The 19,241-nt window shown below is 53.3% G+C and overlaps 1 protein-coding gene across 1 annotated transcript; it reads left to right on the forward strand.

Annotated features, from left to right (window-relative positions):
* The first annotated feature begins 4,934 nt into the window (after nt 1-4,934).
* LOC127038449 (sulfotransferase 2B1-like) lies at nt 4,935-7,627 on the forward strand. Its single transcript, XM_050931070.1, has 6 exons — nt 4,935-5,070; nt 5,487-5,695; nt 5,959-6,085; nt 6,579-6,673; nt 7,128-7,308; nt 7,510-7,627. The coding sequence occupies exons 1-6, from the start codon at nt 4,935-4,937 to the stop codon at nt 7,617-7,619; spliced, it is 858 nt and encodes a 285-aa protein (XP_050787027.1). The 3' UTR covers nt 7,620-7,627.
* The last annotated feature ends 11,614 nt before the right edge of the window (nt 7,628-19,241 follow it).

The following is a 19,241-nucleotide window of genomic DNA, read 5'->3' on the forward strand; positions in this document are numbered from 1 at the left end:
CCAATCTGATACCTTTCTATGACAGGATAAGGAGTCTTGTGGATAAGGGAGAAGCGGTGGATGTGGTATACCTAAACTTTAGAAAGGTTTTTGATACGGTCTTGCATAATATCCTTATCTATAAACTAGGCAAATACAATTTAGATGGGGCTACTATAAGGTGGATGCATACCTGGCTGGATAACCGTACTCAGAGAGTAGTTATTAATGGCTCCCAATCCTGCTGGAAAGGTATAACAAGTGTGGTTCCGCAGGGGTCTGTTCGGGGACCGGCTCTGTTCAATATCTTCATCAACGACTTAGATGTTGGCATAGAAAGTACGCTTATTAAGTTTGCAGACAATACCAAAGTGGGTGGGATTGCAACTGCTTTGGAGGACATGGTCAAAATTCAAAATGATCTGGACAAATTGAAGAAATGGTCTGAGGTAAACCGGTTGAAGTTCTATAAAGACAAATGCAAAGTGCTCCACTTAGGAAGGAACAATCAGTTTCACACATACAGAATGGGAAGAGACTGTTTAGGAAGGAGTATGGCAGAAAGAGATCTAGGGATCATAGTGGACCACAAACTAAATATGAGTCAACAGCGTGATGCTGTTGCAAAAAAAGGAAACGTGATTCTGGGCTGCATTAACAGGTGTATTGTAAACAAGACATGAGAAGTCATTCTTCTGCTCTACTCTGCTCTGGTTAGGCCTCAAATGTTTAGGCCTCAGTTCTGGGCACCGCATTTCAAGAACGATGTGGAGAAATTGGAGAGGGACCAGAGAAGAGCAACAAGAATGATTAAAGGTCTTGAGAACATGACCTGTGAAGGAAGGCTGAAAGAATTAGGTTTGTTTAGTTTGGAAAAGAGAAGACTGAGAGGGGACATGATAGCAGTTTTCAGGTATCTAAAAGGGTGTAATCAGGAGGAGAGGGGAAACTTGTTCACTTTAGCCTCTAATTATAGAACAAGAAGCAACTGGCTTAACCTGCAGCAAGGGAGATTTAGGTTGGACATTAGGAAAAAGTTCCTAACTGTCAGGGTAGTTAAACACTGGAATAAATTGCCTAGGGAGGTTGTGGAATCTCCATCTCTGGAGCTATTTAAGAGTAGGTTAGATAAATGTCTATCAGGGATGGTCTAGACTGTATTTGGACCTGCCGTGAGTGAAGGGGACGGGACTCGATGACCTCTTGAGGGCCCTTCCAGTCCTGGAGTCTATGAATCTATGAATCCCTAGAAGGTTTGAAGCAGCAATTTCAGTGGTGGGTGAGGGGACACCCATGGACTTGTTGCTGGAAAAGGGATTTGTGGGCAGCAGCAACCATGGGGTCAGATGTGTAGAATTTAGGGACCAGCTGGGAAACTAAGCAATTGATAAAGCAAACTGTAAAACTTCAACACCAAATGGATGAGCTACTGGCACAGCAACTGGCTGCGATTGCGACAGGCTGGGGAAGAGGGCGGCGGAGGTGAAGCTGAGGTTAACCCCATGGCCAGGTGACCTTGTGACGTGGATGAGGGGTGGCTTTTGAAGGCAAACCTGGGGGAAGTTGTGTTTGGGAATCCAAAAAGCTCAACTGTGGGTCTGGCACCTGTGTAATAGTTACCCTGGTATCTTAGAATGGGGCAGCAACTAACGTGGGTCCTCATGAGCCCTGTGGGAGTAATGAGAAAGGGAAGAGCTGGCTGGGAACCACTGGGTGATAAATGGGGTGGATGGAATGGTGTAAAATGGACACACAGTCAGTTAAGTGTTTGTTCAGAGAACGTATTTGGATGGGTCCCTCCTCGAGGGCCATGGAGGAGTAGAATTAAGGGCCTGTTGCAAATGGGGCCATGGTCTGGGGAGGTATATACGGTAAACTGGGTGTTTTGCTAGGAATGTAAATATTCCCTTTCTCTGGCAATATCTGGTCTCCAGGATCTGAAGAAGAGCCCATGAACACTGCAGAGGCAGCTCGCTGCAACTGCCAACAACTGGCCACATTTAAAATAGATTCTCCAGCGTGGTGTGAAAAGGATGTGAAACCTGGCATAAAATACTGGAGTTGGAAGGGACCTCAGGAGGTATCTAGTCCAACCCTTAGCTCAAAGCAGGATCAATCCTCAGACCCCTAAATGGGTCCCCTCAATGATTGAACTCATAGCCTTGGGTTTAGCAGACCAACACTTAAACCACAAAGCTCTCTTTCCACCATCCAGAGTGGGAGTTGCAGTGTTTCTGGTGGTGGCCTGGATCTTGGACTGTATTACAATGGTCAGGGCTCACAATCTTACTGTGGATTAGCCTGGCTATTGGCCCGTTTAATAAGTGTGCTACTCCCAGACACCAGCCGATAGTCCAGGGACACTTCCACCAAACACGTCACCGGCCATCAACAGTACCCTGAGCCGGAGCCACATCCTGCATCGACTACGAGAAAGGGACCGAGAGACTTTGTCCATTGGACCATATGAACTGGAAACATAAACTCACTGAACTCTCATCAAAAGAGGGTCAATCCACCCTCCTCATCGTATCCTCCCATTATACCCCACACCCAACATAGCCATTCTATGAACAACGTACCCTGTTCTCAGTGTCTGTACTTTGACCCGTTAACCTTTTACCCCCAATGGCAGATATTGCAGTTCATGTATTCCTTATGCCACCTGATCTTAAACCCAACTTTGCACCTCTTGATAAGCTGTACATCATTCTCTGATAACCAAAAACTTCTGCCTTTAAACTCTGTACTGTTTTTTTTTATTTTAAAGTTTATCTTAATATAATCTTGCCATGTATGCTGCAGTGGTTGAGGGGGACAACCCTTGGTTGTCACATATGAGTAATGTAAGAGGCCCTCCACCGTAAGCGTAATAGATGACACAGACCCAACCTGCTCGGATCCATCACTATGGGGAGTCTGAGATAATGATTGGAATATACTTGCAGTATGTCCATAGGAGGGAAAGTGCAGGGCACCCAAGGGGCAGTGAGGCAGATGGAGCACTGACACGTGGCATCTTGATACCTGGTGCTATCAGGAAATGTGCGGCCATACGTTCGATGCTTTTCCCGGGCTGGGACACCTGGGAAGGTGGGTCCTAGAAGAAAAGAGGTGGTGTGTTAGGAGTATTACTGTCAATGTAGGATCCAGGCCTGTAGTTTTGCCTGAGAGAGGACTTTGAGTTCGGCTTGTCTGGAGGGTTTTCGGTATACAGTTCTACTAATACGTGTGATCAAAGACAGACACGGTAACTGTAGCTTTTGCCTAAACCCCCTGAGTTTGTTGGTATAATGGGAGTAGATAACAGCAGTTAAAGTGTTACTGGGCATGGGGGGAGTGTAATATACAAGCCCCCAGTTGAAGACTGCCCCAACTCCTTATCCCTCCCAGGGGATACCCAAGGGGTGGGACGAAGACCCCAACTTAAGACCCTCCAAAACGGAGCATGACCATAGGTTGTAAGGGGTGGGATTAGGGGCGTGCCTTGTGGGTATATTTGGGCCTGCTAAGAAGGAGGAGATGGGTAATCGGGACTAGGGATGGGGAGCAGGGAAACAGGCGCTGTCAGAGCTGGGAACTGAGGTCTGGGGAACATACACCATCAGCCAACCCCAATAACTGTGGCATTGCGTGCACTTCAGGCTGTAAGCCCTGGATATAATGGAAACCATTTCAAGCTGTTACCCCCCGCACTGCTAGTTCCAGCACCTACGGGTCCAGGGCAGAGTTAAGGGGATTTCAGGCAGCCTCTTCAGTCTGTATCGCTAGGGGAGTCAGCGCTCAGCCCCGTGACTGGGTCCCAGCTCATCTTGACCCTTGATTTGGGGATTCATGAGGCTCTGGAGGCGATGCCCAGTCTAATACTTGGCTTAGGAACCGTTTCCCCAGCACAGGGAACCCAGAGGGGCTGATTCTACCCAACCGAACGGGAGCTGGGGTGGGTCTGGCCCTGCTTTAACCCTTTGAGTTCTCAGCACAGCCTTCAGATGGGCGTCTCTCAGCCCTGGGGAGAGGGGGGCTGGATTGTCCCAACCGTGGGCAGTGGAGTGGCTGTGGGGGCAGAGAGGGTGAGGTAAGAAACATAGGGGTGCAAGAGGGGGAGTGGCCCCAGTAACTCCTGTGGAGAAACGTACACACAATCCCACGCACAGACCTACTTATACTCTCTCCTTATGGCCTGGGACGGTGCCCACGTTCCCAGTCTCCCCCTGTCTGGAGACCCGGACAGTTCCCTTCAGCACACGGAGATCTCAGCAACGACCAGCAGGGGCTTAAGCCCCCACACCACCCTTCCCCCTAGTAACTGCCATGAAAGCACATAGATCAGTGACCCCTCCCCATGGGGGTGGGAAGATAGGATCTGCCACACCCCTGCCCCCTCCACTCTCACACAAGACCCTGAGTACCCGACACAGCTGGGAAGGGGTGCAGGGACCTGCCAGGAACAGGCACCCCAGAGTCATGAGCTGCTGTGACAGTGCAGGGCCCTGGGTGGGGTTAAAGGCATCGGCTCCTCCCAGGTCCAAGGGTCGCTGTGCCTGGCAGGACCACCGAAGGCTGAATGGCACTGGCTCTGCCCGGGTCCAAGGGTTGCTGAGGAGGGAGCAGAGGGTCTGGACCTGTTACACACCCTCACAGAGGGCTCTCACCCCAGGTACGGGACTGTTCTCCCAGCTGCAGATACCAGCACAGGCCCTTGATTGTTCCGGGAGCACGCCAAGGAATCAGCTCAGCTGGTGGCAAGGTGCAGCTGGCTCTGGGCTGGGAGAGCCAAGTAATAGCCTGAGCCAGCTCCCTGCAGAGCTGAGCCTCCCATTGCCAGGCTGAGGCGCTGGAGACCCCTGATTTTCAGGAGAGAGGACCGCCACAGCGCTCCCTGCAGCACAGCTCCCCTAGTAGTGCATAAGGACCAACACTGACACCAGGAGGTCTGTCTCTGTTCCAGCCCTGCCATGGCGCGTCAATACTTCACCCACAAGGGAGTGCTGTTCCCATGCCTGAATTATTCCCCCGAGAATCTGAGCTACGTGGAGAATGAATTTCAGGTGCAGGATGACGACGTCTTCAACATCACCTACCCCAAGTCAGGTAGGGGAGAGTGGGGTTTGTGTGTGTAGGGGGGTCCTGACACACACACGGACATTAGATGGAAACACAAAACCTGTCACATGACCTGATTTCCTAGATGCCAGACTCCAGGAACCCCTCCGCCCGCCCAGAGTGAGAGAAAGCAGGCTGCTCCCTGGGGCCCAATTCACCCACCTGGTGCTGGGCTGACTCTCTGCAGACACACTCTAACCTCCGGCTTTCCCCAGAGCCGCTGGCAGGGCCAGGAGACCCCTGGCACAGCACAGTGAGAGCTTCTGATTTTAGCGCTGTCGATGCACCTCAGCTGATGGGGGCTGGGGGCCAGGACTCCTGGGTTCTCTCCCCGGCTCTGGGAGCAGAGGGGGACCTAGCAGGTTGAGGGGTTGTTTCAGGCCCATTAACCCTTTCATCCCTAGGCACTAGCTGGATGCTGGAGATTCTGAGTCTGATCCATTCTGATGGGGACCCCAGCTGGGTGCGCAGCGTGGTGAACTGGGACCGGGCGCCCTGGGTGGAGTATGGACCAGGGCTGGAGGCTGCCCTGAAATACCCCCCGCCCCGGCTGCTCTGCTCCCACCTCCCGGTCCAGCTCTTCCCCAAGTCCCTGCAGCGCTCCAAGGCCAAGGTGAGAGGCGGGAGAGCAGGGGCTGCAAATCAGGATTCAGGGGCACCAACGGGGCTGTGTGTCAGGAGGGGGGTGAATCCAGGGCTGCTGCTGGGTGTGAGTTACAGCAATGTGGACGCGTGAAAGAACAGGCAGCAGGGTGCGGCGAATCCTTCTCCCTGCAGTGGGTGGGGAGGTGGCGGTCCGGGTTGGGTGGCTAATTGCTGGGTTCACTTGGCATCCCCCTCCCCTGATTGTTAGTGAGTCCCCTCCCCTCCCCCCAGATCATCTACACCCTGCGCTGCCCCAAGGACGTCCTGGTCTCACTCTACCACTTCTCCAAGATCGCGCTCCTCTTCAAGGACCCTGGCTCACTGGACTCCTTCCTCGAGGACTTCCTGAGCGGGAACGGTGAGCAGCACCCTGGGGCCCTCGGGGGCCCTGCTGCAGCTAGGGACACGCAGGCAGCCTCCCCTCGCCTGATACCTAGGCTCCCAGCCACTCATTGATGGGATCCAGTTTCTGCATCCTCAGCCAGCTCTGAGCTGCTCTTTGCCCAGGGCTTAATAGGCTGCTGAGTGGGGCTTAAGAAGCTGCTGCATGGCTGTGCGGCCACGCACCATGGAGGGAACTTAGGTGGAGGTAGTGCTTAAGTTGTGCCAGGGCCCTGGCATCTACAGGCTTGGCAGTTCAGAGCCCTGGCACCTCCGTACCTGGCAGTCCCGGGCCCTGGCACCTCCAGGCTTGGCAGTTCAGGGCCCTGGCACCTCCGGTCTGGCTGCATCAGTTATGAACGTAAAAAAATTGCTTGAGCCCCAGCACCACTTTAATCATAAATTGAAGAGTGGGTGGAGGGCCGGGTGGTGCCAACCCTAGAGTCACCGTTCCGCTGTCCCCTGCACAGTGGTGTATGGCTCCTGGTTCGACCACGTCACCGGCTGGATGGGGCTGAAAGGCAACGAGAACTTCTTTTCTATCACGTACGAGGATCTGCAGCAGGTAGGGAAACCACCCCCTTGGGCCACACCCAGATAACTCCAGCCCTGGGGTCACGCCCACACATAACCCCACCCCCTGGTGACACCAAACGTACCCCCCTGAGCCACCCCACATATACCCAGCCCCTGAGGCATCCCCACACGTAACTCCGCCCCAGGCCCCCAGCCAGGTGCTTTTCTAAGGTGTTGCCAGCCCCAGCTCCCCAGGCCTCGGCGTCCATGTCCCGGCTGTTGGCTCCTCCTGGCCTTTGCATTCCTCTGCCCCTGGCCTGGAACAGGGTCTGACCTCAGGTGGCCAAGGTGGCTCATGGCCAAGGCCCTCTGCCCTTGAGGGTCTCTTCCTCAGCGCCCAGCGGGGAGTAGGGCCCTGCGTGGGGAGGGAACTGAGGCACAGGTGGACCATAAAATTGTCGCCCTAGAATCACCCTCTTCATGGCAGCGGGTGTCTCCCCCAGGATCTGCAGGGCAGCGTGCGGAGAATCTGCCACTTCCTGGGGAAGGAGCTGAGTGAGGAGCAAGTGGCCGCGGTGGTGGAGAACGCCTCCTTCCAGAGCATGAAGGGGAACAAAATGTCCAACTTCTCCCAGCTGCCGGACGAGTACATGGACCACCAGAAGGGGGAGTTTCTGAGGAAAGGTAACTCCAGGCTTGGGCTAGCAGGGGGCTGCGAGCTGGGACTGAGGTGCATCAGCAGAGCTGCGGGGGCGGGCTGGGGGCAGGGGTTGTGGGTTGGGAGTGAGGGGCATGGACAGAGCTTGCGGGGGTAGAGCTTGTGGGGGCAGGGGCTGTGGGTAGGGAGTGAGGGGCACCCTAGATCATATCCCCTGTGGTTTGCAGGGATCTGCGGTGACTGGCGGAACCATCTCTCGGAGGCACAGAGCCAGCGATTTGACACCGTTTTCCGGGAGCGGATGCAGGGTCTGGGCCTGACCTTCCCCTGGGACTGATGGCCTCACGCCCGCCACATCTGTACCTGCAATACACCAGCCCTGTGCCATCCATGTGCAGCTGCTCTTACTGTGCCCTGGGAGATGCCCCCTGGGGCAGCCTCACGACAGCATCAGCAATAGGCAGAGCTGGGCTGGGGCATGTGTCCGGCAGAGGTCAGTGAGAACGTGCGCATGGCACGGCTCAGCTGCAGTGTATTTAAAATCTGTCCATTGCAGCATTTTCTTGGTCCTGCTTGGGGATTGTGCAGGGCAGTGTGAAAGTCTGCACAGAGGTAGCCTGGAGCATGATGCAGAAGATGGGCCTCTGTGCAGGGAGCAGCCTGCTCTGTCTCTCTCAGGTTTTGTTCCTGTGCGTGAGGGCTCTGGATTGGAAGAAATAAAATCAGGTGATGTGGCAACCTTCCAGCAAGAGGATTTGGTCTTTTTTATCTAACTTCTCTGGGTTTGCCATGAACAGACCATGATCCCATCCAGCAGGGAGCAGTAGGAATACACACACGCACACGCACATGCACACACACGCACACGCACACACACACACCCCCACTCACACTCTCTCTCTCTCTCCGGCCCAGGCCCCCCGCCCCCATTCCAAAAGTTGTGGTAGCTGGTGACCCAGTTCCCAGGTAGATCCCAGCAATACCCCCAGGGGCCAGGATGCTGTCATACCATACAACACAATTGTCGTAACTTCACATGCATTAATGATACATGTCTATGGATAGAGAAATGACTTTCAGCAGGTTGTGCCCTTTCCCCTGGTGCCTCACCCAGCCTGCTTTATATGCAATATCACAATGATATAAAAATGAGGAATATGAGGGTTACAGGGCAGGAAAGAAAGAAAAAATTATGACCCATGACCTGTCCATGGCTCATATCATAAATACCCCTGATTGAATCTTGGGGGGAGGCAGGATGTTCGGGGGCGGGGGCACCCTGGAGGCCCTGCTGCTACTCCAGCCGCTGCCGGAGGAGGAGCCCTGTGAAGGTGCTGGAGCCGAGGGAGCCGGTGGGGGCTGTAGAGAGGAGCATCCCCATGTGGGCAGGGTCTTGCCAGCAGTTTTCTGAGCAAAGCCCTGATGGCTCGTCCCTGCCTGGCCAATGGCTCTACGTTCCCAGCTGCCAGTCCCAACGGGGGCTCGCCCAGCTCAGCTCCCCAGGCCTCCGGCCGCCCGTCTCTGCACCCGGCCCAGGCTGGATTCCTCCTGTTTGCCCAAGCGGTGTGACTGGAGGGAGATGCGCTCACGCCTGCCTGGCCAATGGCTGGCTCACTCCTCTGCCAGGTCTTTATTGGCCGTCAGGGTGGAGAAGCGTCGTCCCCACCCTGCCTGTCCTTGTTCCGAGTCCAGGGCCCGAGGCAGAGGGTGATGTGGCCACTTGGGCTGCACCGCCCCCTCCTGCCCCCACGGCATCACCCAATGACCTCCCATGGCAGCAGCACATGCCCTTACTACAGGAGACTATCGCACACAGCAGGGTCCTTGCCTGGCTATGGGAGGGGGATGGGGTCTAGTGATTAAAATAGGAGTGGGGGAGGTTGGGTGGCAGGACTCCAGGGTTCTTTTCCCAGCTCTGGGAGTGGGGTGGAGTCTAGTGGTTAGTTATTACCTGTGATGTCACCATGGGTAATCATAAGGGTACCCGCACAGAAGAAAATCCCTGGGTGTGCAGTTGTCACGGACACATCACATTTGGGATAAAGTCTCTCCTGGGACGCTGGGTCTATGATAATGTAACCACTTTGCAGAATGTAACCCTGCAGGTAATATGGATGCCAAGGTGTGAAAATTTAGATTTAAGCTGGCAGCAGCCTGCAGCCAGAAATACCTCCCTGTTTGGGAAAGATGTGGAAGCCACTGTGGGTGCGAGTACAACCAGCACTTTTCAAGGGGTCTTTCCAGTGCATAACATGGAGGGAGTGGCACTCCCTAGAGAAGGGTGAGTGGACCGGGTACCAGGACCGGCTCTAACTCTTTTGCTGCCCCAAGGAAGAAAAGAAAATTGACATTGCCCTGCTGAAATTACCCCCGCTGCCCGAGCGCTGTCCCACCCTGGCAGCCCCCCGCTCAGCGCCACATCACCCTGCCCAAACAACCCCTCAATCGCCATGCCACCCTCCCCAAACAACCCCCCCAGAGCCGCACCGCCCTGCCCAACAGCCCCCCCAGCGCCGCACCGCTCTGCAGAAACAAACAACAGCTTAGCACCGCCCGGCCACAATAAACAATCAAAAACCATTGAGCACCGCTCCGCCGAACCAAAAAAACCGTACCCTGAGAGCTGCTCCTCCCCCAAAGATTAGCCGCCCGTTTCAAGGTGCCGCCCCACACGTGTGCTTGGTCGGCTGGTGCCTGAAGCCAGCCCTACCAGGTGCACCCCAGCTGCAGCACATCCGTAGAAGGGTTGAAGCAGCAATTTCAGTGGTGGGTGAGGGGACACCCATGGGCTTGTTGCTGGAAAAGGGATTTGTGGGCAGCAGCAACCACGGGGTCGGGTGTGTGGAATTTAGGGACCGGTTGGGTAACTAAGCAAATGATAAACCAAGCTGTAAAACTTTAACACCAAATGGGTGAGCTACTGCACAGCAACTGGCTGCGATTGCGACAGGGTGGGGAAGAGGGCTGCGGAGGTGAAGCTGAGGGTAACCCAGTGGCCAGGGAACCTTGTGACGTGGGTGGGGGGTGGCTTTGAAAGGCAAACCTGGGGGGAGGTGTGTTTGGGAATCCAAAAAGCTCAGCTGTGGGGCTGGCACCTGTGTAATAGTTACCCTGGTATCTTAGAATGGGGCAGCAACTGAGGTGGGTCTCCATGAGCCCCATGGGAGTATTGAGAAAGGGAGGAGCTGGCTGGGAACCACTGGGGGATAAATGGGGTGGATGGAGTGGTGTAAAATGGACACATAGTCAATAAAGTGTTTCTCCAGAGAACATATTTGGATGAGTCCCTCCTCAAGGGCCATGGAGGAGTAGAATTAAGGGCCAGTTGCAAATGGGGTGATGGGGGGTATATATTGGTGAATGGGGTGTTTTGCTGGGAGCATAAATACTCCCTTTCTCTGTGAATATGTGCCTGGTCCACACTACGCTGTTAAACCAACTTTAACAGCATTAAATCGATTTAATGCTGCACCCATCCACACTACACTGCTCTTTATATCGATTTAAAGGGCTCTTTAAATCGATTTCTGTACTCCTACAAAACGAGAGGAGTAACACTAAAATCGATATTACTATATCGATTTAGGGTTAGTGTGGATGCAAATTGACATTATTAGCCTCATTCTTTTACAGTAGCTACCCACAGTGCACCGCTCCAGAAATCGATGCTAGCCTCGGACCACGGATGCACACCACCGAATCAATGTGCCTAGTGTGGACGCGCACAATCGATTCTATAATATCTGTTTTATAAAATCGGTTTAAGCTAATTCAAATTTATCCTGTAGTGTAGACGTACCCTCTGATATCCAAGATCTGAACAAGAGCCCGTGAACACTGCAGAGGCAGCTCAGTGCAACTGCCAACAACTGGCCACATTTAAACTACATTCTATGTATCCTCATACACACACTCTCTCTCACAAGCCCCATGGACTCTATCTATCCTTCCATCCATCCATCCCTGCTCTTGGCAGTACACCAAACTCCGGTGCTGCACGAGGAACAGCCATATGAGGGAAAGCGCAGGACACTATATTGCCCAGGGGACAGTGGGGCAGATGGAGCACTGACACGTGGCATCTTGATACCTGGCGCTATCAGGAAATGTGCCATCATACGTCCGATGCCTTTCCCATGCCGGGACACCTGGGAAGGTGGGTCCCAGAAGAAAAGAGGTGGCATGTTAGGAGTATTAGTGTCAATGTAGGATCCAGGCCTGCAGTTTCGCCTGAGATAGGACTTTGAGTTCGACTTGCCTGGTGGGTTTTGGATATACAGTTCTACTAATACGTTTGAGGGGCATGGGCAAAAGCTTGTGGGTGCAGGGGCTGTGGGTTGGGAGTGAGGGGCACCCTAGACAATTTCCCCTGTGGTTTGCAGGGATCTGCAGTGACTGGAGGAACCATCTGTAGGAGGCACAGAGCCAACGATTTAACACTGTTTACTGGGAATGGATGCAGGGTCTGGGCATGACCTTCCCCTGGGACTGATGGCCTCGCGCCTGCCACATCTGCACCCGCAATACACTGGCCCTGTGCCACCCACAGCTCTTACTGTGCCCTGGGAGATACTTTCCCTTTATAGCTATGATAGGGTAACAGCCCTCTTGTGTACAATACTATAAAATCCCGACTGGCCAGAGACACCAAAATCCTTTTACCTGTAAAGGGTTAAGAAGCTCAGGTAATCTGACTGATAGAGCCAGCCTAGAGCACGGTACAGGAGATGGGCCTCTGTGCAGGGAGCAGCCTGCTCTGTCTCTCTCGGGTTTGGGTTCCTGTGCGTGAGGGCTCTGGATTGGAAGAAATAAATCAGGTGATGTGGCAACCTTCCAGCAAGAGGATTTGGTTTTTTTATCTAACTTCTCTGGATTTGCCATGAACAGAACATGGTCCCATCCAGCAGGGAGCAGCAGGAACACATGTACACACACGCACAGTCTCTCTCTCTCTCACCCCCACCCTCAGACCCCTCCACCCCCATTTCAAAGGTTGTGATTGCTGATGACCCAGTTCCCAGGTAGATCCCAGCAATACCCCCAGGGGCCAGGATGCTGTCATACCATACGACACAATTGTCATAACTTCACATGCATCAATGATACACGTCTATGGATAGAGAACTGACTTTCAGCAGATCGTGCCCTTTCCCCTGATGCCTCACCCAGCCTGCTTTATATGCAATATCACAGTTATATAAAAATGAGGAATATGGGGGTTACAGGGCGCTCCCCCAAGGTACAGAGTGTCACAGACCCTGCGCCCCCCCCCCCCGCCTGCCCATGCTAGCGCTGTACATAATTTATTAGTAATGCTACGATTTATTCAAGGACATTTTTAGTAAACGTCATGGCCAGGTGATAGGGATGAAACAAAAAATTATGGCCCATGATGTGTCCATGACTTATACCATGAATACCCCTGACTGAATCTTGGGCGGGGGGGAGCTGTGGTGGGAGCCTGTGGCACCAGTGGCCGGGGGGTGCCCGGGAGGCCCTGCTGCCACTCCAGCCGCTGCCGGAAGGGGAGCCCTGTGAAGGTGCTGGAGCTGAGGGAACCGGGGGGGCTGTAGAGAGGAGCAGCCCCAAGTGGGCAGAGTCCCAGGTGGGAAGGGTCTCGCTGGCAGTTTTCTGAGCAAAGCCCCCATGGCTCGTCTCTGCCTGGTTCACCCGGCTCTATGTTCCCAGCTGCCAGCCCCAATCGGGGCTCACCCAGCCCAGCTCCCCAGGCCTCCGGCCGCCCGTCTCTGCACCCGGCCTAGGCTGGATTCCTCCTGTTTGCCCACACGGTGTGACAGGAGGTGGATGCGCTCGCCTCTGCCTGGCCAACGGCTGGCTCACTCCTCTGCCAGGTCAATATTGGCCGTCCCCACCCTGCCTGTCCTTGTTCCGAGTCCAGGGCCCGAGGCAGAGGGCGATGTGGCCACGTGGGCTGCACTGTCCGCTCCCGCCCCCACGGCATCACCTGATGGCCTCTCGTGGCATGAAGCCAGCAGCACATGCCCTTAGTGTGGGAGACTATCGCACACAGCAGGGCTCTTGCGTGGCTCTGTGTGGGGAGTGGGCTCTCGTGGTTAGCTATTACCTATGAATAAACTTTTGGACCGATTGTTTGCTGCTATTCCCAGTTGTTGCTGTTGTAAACTCTGCCCAGATCCCGTGATATGAAGTGGCAAAAGGAGGAAACATATGAACAGCGACACCCCCAAGTTGCGGTTATGAGGCAAATGAGGACTTTAAGGATTTGTCCATAGGAAGTTGCGCCTCTCATTTCATTCCTCCTCCCCCTCCTCCCCTCCCCCGGGAATTTGGCAGTGTCAGTATGCAGTTTCAGATTTCCAAATGTTTCCGAAGCTTCATTTGAAATTAAATTAAAATGTAGAGCCCCCGGACCGGTGGCCAGGACCCAGGCAGTGTGAGTGCCACTGAAATCCAGCTCGTGGCCACCTTCGGCGCACATGCCATAGATTGTCTTCTCCTGTCCCAGGCTATGCCATGATCAATGACAGTGGTAAACCCAATCATCAGAACCCGTGTCTTGTCAGAGAGGGTCTCAAAAAGATTTAACTCTCTGGTCTCCTGGGGTGTTTGGGTTATGGGGTCCCACAATTTGGATGTGATGTTACCATGGGTAATCACAAGAGTACCTGCACAGAAGAAAATATCTGAGTGTGCAGTTGTTATGGAGACATCACAGTGGGGATAAAGTCTCCCCTCTGGGACGCCGGTTCTATGATAATGTAACCACTTTGCAGAATGTAACCCTACAGGTAATATGGATGCCAAGGTGGGAAAATTTGGATTTAAGCTGACTGCAGCCTGGAGCCAGAAATACCCACCTGTTTGGCAGAGGTGTGGAAGCCACTGTGGGTGCAGGTGCAACCAGCACTTTTCAAGGGGTCTTTCCAGTCGATAACACGGAGGGGGTGGCACACCCTAGAGAATGGTGAGTGGACCGGGTACCAGGACCGGCTCTAACGCTTTTGTTGCCCCAAGCAAAAAAAGAAAAAAAGGCATTGCCCTGCTGAAACAATCGCCACAGCCCGAGCGCTATCCCACCCTGCCAACCACCCCCCGAGCGCCACGCCAGCCTGCCTAAAAAACCCCCCCAGTGCCGCACCTCCCTGCAGAAACAACCCCCCCAGCACTGCATCGCCCTGCAGAAACACCCCCCCGAGTGCTGCACCACCCTGCAGAAACAACCCCCCCGAGCGCCGCGCCACCCTGCTTAAACAACCCCCCCAGCGCTGCGCCACCCTGCCCAAACAATCCCCTCAGTGCTGCACCGCCCTGCAGAAACAACGCCCCCAGCGCCGCGCCACCCTGCCCAAACAACCCCCTCGAGTGCTGCACCACTCTGTCCAAATAACCCCCCTAGCGCCGCCCCGCCCTGCAGAAACAACCCCTCTGAGTGCTGCACCACCTTGCCCAAATAACCCCCCCAGCTCCACGCCACCCTGCCCAAACAACCCTTCCGAGTGCTGCACCACTCTGCCCAAACAAGCCCCCCTGTGCCGCACCACCCTGCAGAAACACCCCCCCGAGTGCTGCACCACTGTGCCCAAACAACCTCCCTAGAGCTGCACCGCCCTGCAGAAATAACCCTCCCGAATGCAGCGCCTCTCTGCCCAAACAATCCCCCCAGCTCCATGCCACCCTGCCCGAACAACCCCCCCGAGAGCCACGGCACCCTGACCAAACAACCCCCCCAGTGCCACACCGCCCTGCAGAAACAAACAACAGCTAAGCACTGCCCGGCCGCAACAAGCAAACAAAAGCCCTTGATTGCCGCTCCGCTGAACCAAAAGAAACAAACCCCCTTTGTGCAGAGGGTCAGACTAGATGATCACATTGTTCCCCTCTGACCCTAGAATCTATGAATCTATGAATCTATCCCAAGCGCTGCTCCGCCCCCAAAGATTAGCTGTCCCTTACAAGGTGCTGCCCCACGCATGTGCCAGCCCTGCCGAGTACAGCCCAGCTACAGCACATCATGTGAAACCAATCTGATAGCTTTCTTTGATAGAATAATGAGTCTTGTGAATAAGGGAGAAGTGGTGGATGTGGTATACGTAGACTTTAGAAAGGCTTTTGATACGGTCTCACATGATATCCTTATCGATAAACTAGGCAAATACAATTTAGATGGGGCTACTATAAGGTGGATGCAAAACTGGCTGGATAACCGTACTCAGAGAGTAGTTATTAATGGCTCCCAATCCTGCTGGAAAAGTATAACAAGTGAGGTTCCGCAGGGGTCTGTTCTGGGACCGGTTTTGTTCAATATCTTCATCAACGATATAGATGTTGGCATAGAAAGTACGCTTATTAAGTTTGCAGACGATACCAAACTGGGAGGGATTGCAACTGCTTTGGAGGACAGGGTCAAAATTCAAAATGATCTGGACAAATTGGAGAAATGGTCTGAGGTAAACCGGATGAAGTTCTATAAAGACAAATGCAAAGTGCTCCACTTAGGAAGGAACAATCAGTTTCACACATACAGAATGGGAAGAGACTGTCTAGGAAGGAGTATGGCAGAAAGAGATCTAGGGGTTATAGTAGACCACAAGCTAAATATGAGTCTACAGTGTGATACCTGTTTCTTTGACTTTGGGACAGGCCACTTTTGGATAGCATCCACCTTGGCCTGTAGGGGGTTTATGGTTCCTTGACCCACCTGGTGTCCCAGGTAAGTCACTCTGTTTTGGCCTATTTGACACTTTTTGTCCTTAACGGTTAGTCCGGCCTGCCTGATGCGCTCAAAGACCTTTTCCAGGTGTTCTAGGTGTTCGGGCCAGGAGTCAGGGAAAATGGCCACATCATCGAGGTAGGCAACTGCATATTTGCCCAGTCCTGCTCGTAGACCATCTACCAGCCTCTGGAAGGTGGCGGGTGCATTTCGCAGCCCGAAAGGAGGCACATTAAATTCATACACCCTTGCATGGGTGATGAATGCTGACCTCTCTTTGGCAGGACCGTGAATGGCCCTTCCCATGATGCTTTTATCTTATGGGCCTGTTGCACCTTCAAGAACATAACCGGGTCTCTTACCTTGAAAGAAAGTTCTCTGGTATGTTTGTCATACCAGGTCTTTTGCTCTTCCTGAGCATTTTTTAGGTTTTCTTTAGCAAGCGCTAAAGAGTGTTGGAGGGTGCTTTGAAGGTTGCTTACAAAGTCCAGAATGTTAGTTCCTGGAGAAGGCGTAAACCCCTCCCATTGCTGCTTCACCAACTGTAATGGCCCCTTAACCTAGTGACCATACACAAATTCAAACAGTGAAAACCCTAAACTGGGATGTGGTACGGCCCTGTAGGCAAACAGCAACTGCTGCAACACTAGGTCCCAATTATTGGAGTGTTCATGGACGAATTTACGTATCATGGCCCCCAAAGTTCCATTAAACCTTTCCACCAGGCCATTGGTTTGATGGTGGTACGGAGTGGCAACCAAGTGGTTCGCCCAATGAGTTTCCCATAGTTCCTTCATGGTCCCTGCCAGGAAATTAGATCCTGAATCTGTAAGGATGTCGGAGGGCCAACCTATCCTGGCAAAAAGGTCTGTTAGGGCCAGGCACACAGCTTTAGCCTTGGTGTTGCCTAGAGCTACTGCTTCTGGCCATCGGGTAGCAAAGTCCACGAAAGTCAGTACGTACTGCTTTCCTCTGGGTGTCTTTTTTGGGAAAGGACCCAGAATATCCACAGCTACTCGCTGAAATGAGACCTCAATTATGGGGAGTGGCTGGAGAGGGGCCTTGACCTGGTCTTGGGGCTTTCCCACCCTTTGGCATACCTCACAAGACCGGACATACTTGGCAATGTCCTTGCCCATCCCCTCCCAGTGGAAGGACTTCCCCAACCGGTCCTTGGTTCTTTTCACCCCAGTATGGCCCCTGGGATGATCACGGGCTAAGCTTAAGAGCTTTTCCCGGTACTTAGCTGGAACCACCAACTGTTTTTGTGGGTGCCAGTCTTCCTGGTGTCCACAGAAAGAGTCTCCTTGTATAAAAGTCCTTGTTCTACAACAAATCGGGATCGATTAGAAGAGCTGAGAGGCGGTGGGGTGTTCCATGCTGCCGCCCAAACTTTCTGAAGGCTGTTATCTGCTTCCTGCTCAGTCTGGAACTGGTCCCTTGAAGCTGGAGACATCAGTTCTCCCTTAGACTGTGGACTTGGGCTTGGTCCCTCTGGAAGCGATGTAGGTGATGGGGTTGTTTCCGTTGCTGGTGAACCGCTCTTCGCTGGTGCACCAGGGGGTACTTCAGGCTCTGAATGAGCCTCTTGGGTGTGGTTGTCTGCTGCTTCTGCCAGTTCAGGCTCGCTGGCATCCTCTGGCATTGGGGTTGAAGATGGATTTGCAAGCACTGTTGTCAGTGCTGGCACCGTTTCTGGTGCTGGCTGCTTTTCCAGTTCCTGGTCTGGGACTGGAAGCACTGTGGCTATTTCCGTTGTTGGCATGGGATCCGGGTCTACTACCTCTGTCTGGATCTCTTGTAACACAGACGGGGCATCTGTGGATGGCTCAGGAACAGGGATGGGTCTGGAAGCTTGCCTGGTTTGGCTACGTGTAACCATCCCCACTCTCTTGGCCCGCTTCACCTGGTTGGCCAAGTCTTCTCCCAGTAGCATGGGGATGGAATAATTGTCATAGACTGCAAAAGTCCACGTTCCTGACCAGCCTTTGTACTGGACAGGCAGTTCAGCTGTAGGCAAGTCTACAGCTTGTGACATGAAGGGGTAAATTGTTACTTGGGCCTTTGGGTTGATGAATTTGGGGTCTATGAAGGATTGGTGGATAGCTGACACTTGTGCCCCCGTGTCTCTCCACGCAGTAACCTTCCTTCCGCCCACTCTCAAAATTTCCCTTCGCTCCAAAGGTATTTGAGAGGCATCTGGGCCTGGGGATCTTTGGTGTGAGGGTGGTGTAATGAACTGCACTCGGTTGGGGTTCTTGGGGCAGTTGGCCTTGATATGTCCCAGTTCATTACACTTAAAGCATCTTCCAGCTGACTGGTCACTGGGTCGAGGTGGGTTACTGGAGACTGGTGAGGTGGAAGAATAGGGCGTCTGTGGCTTTCCTTGGGTTGTAGGAGGGGTCTTGGGTTGCCCTTGGTTGTAGGGTTTATTGTCGGTGTGCCCTCTGGGGTATTCATTCCCCTTGTCGGTAGCTTTCTTGCTTTCTGCCACTTCCGTCCGTTTGGCTCCAATCTTCCCCGCCTCGGTGAGATTTTTGGGTTTTCCATCTTGTATGTACCGTGTTATGTCCTCAGGAACACCATCCAAGAATTGCTCCATTTGTATGCGGAGGTGCAGTTCGTCCAAGGATTTAACATTGTTTCCTGATATCCAGGCCTCATAATTTTTCCCAATGTAGTAGGCGTGTCTGGGAAATGACACATCTGGTTTCCACTTTTGGGTTCTGAAACGCCAACGGACATGATCTGGGGTTATCCCCATTCTGAACCTGGCCTTGGTTTGAAACAGTTTATAATCATTCATTCTGTCCTTTGGCATTTCAGCTGCCACCTCTGCTAAGGGTCCACTGAGCTGTCACCTCAGCTCTACCATGTACTGGTCTTCAGGGATGCTGTATCCAAGACAGGCCCTTTCAAAATTTTCTAAGAAGGCCTCAGTGTCATCACCTGCCTTGTAGGCGGGAAATTTCCTGTGATGTGGAACAATCATTGGCACAGGGTTGTTAGGATTGGCTATGTTCTGTTGCTTAGCCTTTTCTAATTCCAGGGCCTGCCGGTAGGTCTCCCTCTGGAGTTCCAGCTGTCTTTGCTGGTCTGCATCTTTAGCTGCTTGCTCTCTTTTGTAGGCTGCCTCTCTTTCTCTCAGCTCCATCTCTTGTAGTTTTTTTTTCCATATCTCGCCTGCGGTCTGCCTCTTTGATTTGTTTCTCTGCACCCGTTTTACCTTGGAAGTCATGGTTCCTGTTTTCTTGTGTTGGGGTGCCC

The sequence above is a fragment of the Gopherus flavomarginatus genome, chromosome 20 (genome assembly GCF_025201925.1).
Source record: "Gopherus flavomarginatus isolate rGopFla2 chromosome 20, rGopFla2.mat.asm, whole genome shotgun sequence".
NCBI classification, from domain to species: Eukaryota; Metazoa; Chordata; order Testudines; family Testudinidae; genus Gopherus; species Gopherus flavomarginatus.